We start from the raw sequence: 6,000 nt of genomic DNA, 5'->3' as shown, positions 1-6,000 counted from the left end.
TTTTAATTATCAGTCTCTATAATGCCTAGCAAACTGGAATAGGACTACGTTCACTCAGGATAACTTTTAAAATCATAAGCAAATCTCCAAGGCATGAAAAAAATTAAGACATTTGTCAAGAAGGTCATCTATTATAGAATAACCATACATCTCCCTTTGGACTTTTGCAAATCTAGTCTGACTCTTGTGGATTTTGAAGTTTGGTTCGATGTTCAAGTACTTTAGAGGAAAATAAGGCCTCTTGTAAGATTCATGTTAAGTCCAAATTTATGTTTATTCTGAGAGTACGTTCCTGCGTAGGTTCACAGAATCCTAGGATCTAAGATCCTAGGCCCACAATTTAAACACCTGGATTAAAGGGCTCCCTACGACTCTAGATCCCTCTATTTCTCTTTTACCATTATGTCTATTCTTTTTTTTTTTTATAATGATTTTTTATTATATTATGTTAGTCACCATACAGTACATCCCCGGTTTTCGATGTAAGGCTCGATGATTCATTAGTTGTGTATAACACCCAGTGCACCATGCAATACGTGCCCTCCTTACTACCCATCACCGGTCTATCCCATTCCCCCACCCCCCTGCCCTCTGAGGCCCTCAGTTTGTTTCTCATAGTCCATAGTCTCACCTGAGGATATTTTTTAAAAGATTTTATTTATTTTTGAGAGAGAGACAGAGAGCATGAGCAGGGGGGCAGGGGTAAAGGGAGAGAGAGAAGCAGACTCCCTGCTGAGTAGGGAGCCCGATGCAGGACTTGATCCCAGGACCCCGGGATCATGACCTGAACCTAAGGCAGACGCTTAACTGACTGAGCCACCCAGGCGCCCTCATGAACCGTTTAATAAAGCCAATTTGATCTTCATATGTGCTTGGTTGCTTTTTGTTATTTAACAAGATTGTAATACATGAAAGTAGCCAATCACAAAAGACCACATACTGTAAGATTGCATTTATTTGAAAAGTCCAGAAAAGGCAAATTTATAGAAACAGAAAGTAGTTTAGTGGTTGCCAATGCTGGGGATGGAGATGCAGAGTTACGTCTAATGGGTATCAGGTTTCTTTTTGGGGTGATGAAAATGTTCTAAACTTAGATTGTGGTAATAGCGGTACAATTCTGTGAATATACGAAAACCACTAACTTTGTGCCTTTTAAATGACGAATTTTATTGTGTGTGAATTATATCTCAATAAAGATGTTTAAAAGAAATTTGATTGCACTAACTTTAAAAAATAAAATGAGTTGGGCGTTTGGATTTAATCAAAATCAAACACAACTCCAATTGCATTAGACTCTCGGTAAACGGTTTCTGTAGACGTTGGCAGGAGAGAAGACATGGCTGACCCAAAGAGATGGAGAGGAAGGAGCAGAAGAAAGATTCAATCCAGACTTGGGGGAATGAACTAATTGATGTGCGACAACAAAAACCACCACTACAAATTAGAGCTGGGTTCAGGATGCCAACTCTAGAGACCAGAAACTGACATGCAATTTCTACAAGCCACAGTCCGGAATACGGAATAATAGCTTCATGCAACTACGGTATACAGCTCTCTGCAGAAAGACAGCTGCTACAGAACAAAGTGAAGTAATTCCACTGAACGGATTAGTTCCATATCCTTGTGCCATAGTAAGAATTCAGGTACCAGACAAAGGCTACAATTTCCAGTGACAAAATGTCAGGCCTAATGTTAATGAGCCTCAAAATATACCACAAGATCTCTAATGACCTCCAGTGGTTACAGCTAAAATTGCATGGTTTATGATACATGAGATTAGAACATGATGTACCACAAGCAATTATGGAGTTGGGGTTTGCTCTGTTACTTTTTTTTTTTTTTTAAGATTTTATTTATTTATTTGACAGAGAGAGACAGCCAGTGAGAGAGGGAACACAAGCAGGGGGAGTGGGAGAGGAAGAAGCAGGCTCCCAGCAGAGGAGCCTGATGTGGGGCTTGATCTCATAACGCCGGGATCACGCCCTGAGCCGAAGGCAGACGCTTAACCGCTGTGCCACCCAGGCGCCCCTGGTCTGTTACTTTATCTTGAAAGCTATAAAGCTGGAGTAAAAGGAAACCTAGCCAATGACTAATATAAAAAGTTTCCTTCCCTGATTTTTAAGCATTGACAAAAGAGCCTATTTTTCTGTGGCCTGTCTTTGCAGCCTCTTTCAACACAGCCAGGAAGGTGTCTCTCTGCCTCCAGCGACTTGGTGACTCCATCAGGGGTAGTCTCTTAGCCCACCATGCACCCCCGGATGCAGGAGAAAGCAGACAAGGGAGAAGGTGAGCAAGCAGGTAAGAGGGATGAAATGGCTGATTGAGAGATGGGCGAGAGGAAGTGGGAGAAAGAGCGGAGGCAGATATTGCAAACTAAAATAAGCCAATTTGGTTTTGCATGACTCCGATACTTTCTGGAAGCTACCTAAGAAGTTCAATGGCTAACCTCTCCCAACAACCTTACCACCAGGTTGTAGTGAAAACAACTAACCCCAAATGATTCTATATGTAGAGTTTCCCTAAACAAGCCTAGCAAACAAGCACCAACCACTTCATATGGTCTCCTCCTCGAGCCTCATGAAGTCCTGGCTCTCTGCTTTGGGCAAAAGGTTTACTCAGTTAAGAAAGTACAGTTTTCCTGAAACAGGATTCTACTGTTACCCTCGTTGAGAGCCTCAGGCTACCAGAAATCCCCAGACTGACAAGGCAGTTTACTTGGGGATAAAGCCTTCCAAGCACCTGCTCCAGGGCTGACTGGATTCTTCACCCAGGTCCAGGCAAGTTGGAGGGCTCTCTGGAACATTTTCCATCCCACATCTGAAGACCTTTAATTTCACCAAAGAGAGTCCATTTCTAACATTCATCTGACAAATGAATGAGCCACTGGTTGCTCTGATAATAACTAATGTCTGATATTTGCTATGCTCATTAGCAAAGTATCTTGTAATAACTGAGACATTGTGACCTTTCCAATACAATGCTAGCTAACCACCCCTGAGTATTAATTCATGATCAAGACACTAGCTGTTCTTTCATGTAATTTCAACTAACACTTTCAAATAGCACACCACCTCTGCTGGAATATGTGAAAGCAAATGACAGACACTAGAGGAGGCCAAGGTAAGAATAAGGGCAAGGACCCATTGGCAATCATGGCCACCATCATACAAGTCTTATGCATAGTCCTAAATGTTGCTACCATGGTCACTTCTTAGGTATTTTTCAGACCCATCCTTTCATGTAACAATAATTTACAGACTGCCTATGTGCCAGATATCTACTTGAAATATATTGTCTGTCTGTCTGATAGTTCTGAGGAGAATCCAATATACTAAGGGAATTTTAAAGATTCACTGGCTGAAGCTTTTGATGTTTGCAAAAACTAAACATCCCACTGTGGTAGGAAGGTGTTAAAGCCCCCAAGGTTCTGTCTCATCCTCAAGGAGGAAGCAGCACTAGATGATTCTGTTTATAAACCTTAAAATACCAATTGTTTGATTTGTTCTTTCTTGGGGGGGGGGGGAGAAACCCTAGAAGGTTATATAAAACTTTACTATATTTCATTTCCTTTAAGAACCAATGATAATTGCATCCATAGGCTACATTTACCTTAACTGTGATTTGGTGCATCGTAAAAAAATTGTGAATAAGAATTCTTGACGTTGCTTGTTAGTCCAGAGGTCAAACCAATGACTTATGAGAGCAACTCTTTCCTGAAAGAGCTGTAAAGGGGAGAATATATCATTTTCCTGTAGAGTTCAATCTGTTCTTAGTTACTAAGCAATCCTTAGGCAATCTCGCAACCTCATAGCTACTATTTGCACAGCACATTACAGTACACAAAGCACTTTTCACTACCTAGTAGGGGTCTCTCCCTTCAGCTTAAACTGCTTTTATCTGGGGATAGAGACAAGCCCAGGCTTGTTGGGTGGGCTGGTGGGAAAGGCTGGCCAGGGGATATAATTACACTGGGGCCTTAGGAGGGCCTCTTTGGAAAACAAAGAGGTAATGAATCCTGGCTCTTGTTTCTACCTAAACGAATGTGGCCTGGGGAAACAGATTCCAAACATTTTATCTTGAAAACACATACAGGCTACACTTGAATTGTGAACACCGGACCATTTGAAGTAGGTATGATTTTACTGACCCACAGTCCTACATCTTCATAGCCCCCACCAAAACCAAAGTTAATAAATATTGCTAAGGAGCCATTGTTAGACATGTCTCTAAGGAAGAGATACACCAAGGACCAGGGGCCCCCGCAAACTTGGCTTTCAGTCCAGCTTTGCTCAGATGACACATACAAACTCACTGGCTTTCTTACTGGGTCAGGCTTTGGCCCCAACCTGGCTAGTCTCCTTCCCTTGGGAACATGCCTGAACCACACATGCGCGGTCGGCCTTCACTAAGGGCCGGCAGAGCTGCCTGAGCCATTCAGTGACTACTTACTGACTACCCTTCAAAGGAGTGGGCATCCCCAGGCCATCGAGCTGAACTGTTGGCGCGGGAAGGAAGAGAGGATTAAAGAAATATGCAGAGAATTGATATACATTAATACTCTCCATACCAAACACCACCCAAAGCACCTCCTCTTGTCTCCTCCCCCAGCATACTGTGTGTTCTGGAGGCTTCTATTTTGTCCTTGGAGGTACAGAGGAAAGGGGAGGCAGACCTTGAGACTCCCCATAAAGTAGGGGTTGGGGACTGGGGTGAAAAGAGACTATCTTTGGGGCAGGTTTATTTTTGTTTGAAGTGACTCCAAAACTAAATTCTTGAGAGGTTTCATTGTTGCTGTTTTATATGGCAACATGAGACCCGATATATCACAGTAAAATTGACCTTACAAATTAAACTTGTTTTGTTTAATTGAGTATGTCACTCACCTGTCTATTTAATGACTTGTTGCCGAAAGGTGTCCAGGTACTGAATCTTGTGTGGAAGCACTCCATTTCCAAGGTTTTTCTAGAAGAATCCCCAGCTGACATCTCGACAAATTATTTTCTTCCAGCCCTAAGAAATATAGGTTCATTTCAATAATTGCTTAATGAAGATCACCTAGAAACATCCAGTATATTAATGTTGTCCTTATAGGAATGATATAATTGCAGCCATTCATTTACATCTCTATATTTATAGAGATAAAATTACAGCAAATCATATACATACATCTCCCGTGGAGGAAAATCCGTACAAATCTGCACAGGGAGTTCATGAACTCCATGTCATTGCAATTTACTCTGTCCTCATCTGTTTGCACCCAAATATGTATCTAAACCAGAGTTGTTTTTCACTTTGCTGGGAAAATGACTCAGAAATTGGAACGATTCTTTTACCAGCCAGGGATACTGACTTTTTCTTCCCCGGAAAGCAATAATCTGAAGGGCTTAAAAAGGGCACTCCACCTGCCTATCTTTGGAGGACACAAAGAGGATACAGAGAACAAACTTAGGCTAATGTATTAGTCGTCCATTGCTGCATAACAAATGACCCCCACATTTAATAGCACGAAACAATAAACCCTTATTATCTCGGAGTTCCCGTGGGTCAGGAATCTACGCACAGCATGGTGGAGTACGTAATCAGTCTGCTAGGGCCGCCATAACAAAATATCACCAACCGAGTGCTTTGAACAACAAAAATTTATTTTCTCACAATTCTGGAAGCTAGAACATCAAGGTGCTGTCAGGGCTGGTGTCTGATGAGACCCCTCTGCCTGGCTTGTACACAGCCAGCCTCTCTGTGTGTTCTTACAAGGTCTTTCTTCTGAGCACAAACTAGGTGGGATGGGTGGGGGCGAGAGAGAGAGAGAGAGAGAGAGAGAGAGATATCTTTGGTGTCTCTTCCTCTCCTTATAAAAATATCATCCTATTGGATTAAGGGCCCACCCTTATAACCTCATTTAACTGTCATTACCTCTTTATAGACTGTCTCCAAATAGAGTTACATTGGAGGTTAAGGGCTTCAACATGAAATTATGTGTGTGGGGGACCCAGTTAAGGC

At 42.1% G+C, this 6,000-nt stretch overlaps 1 protein-coding gene across 1 annotated transcript in view; it reads right to left on the bottom strand.

Annotated features, from left to right (window-relative positions):
- The window catches only part of ECT2L (epithelial cell transforming 2 like), a 69,594-nt gene extending 64,645 nt beyond the window's left edge, over positions 1–4,949 (bottom strand). The window contains exons 1-2 of the mRNA XM_008691050.2: positions 4,884–4,949; positions 3,610–3,722 (exon numbers count right to left, since the gene is read on the bottom strand). Coding sequence (XP_008689272.1) covers positions 3,610–3,722; positions 4,884–4,949 — 179 coding nt within the window. The remainder of the gene's footprint in view (positions 1–3,609; positions 3,723–4,883) is intronic.
- Positions 4,950–6,000: the final 1,051 nt, after the last annotated feature.

This window comes from Ursus maritimus, unplaced genomic scaffold (assembly GCF_017311325.1).
Source record: "Ursus maritimus isolate PB19 unplaced genomic scaffold, ASM1731132v1 scaffold_13, whole genome shotgun sequence".
NCBI classification, from domain to species: domain Eukaryota; kingdom Metazoa; phylum Chordata; class Mammalia; order Carnivora; family Ursidae; genus Ursus; species Ursus maritimus.
This window is presented reverse-complemented; position numbering and strand designations above follow the sequence as displayed.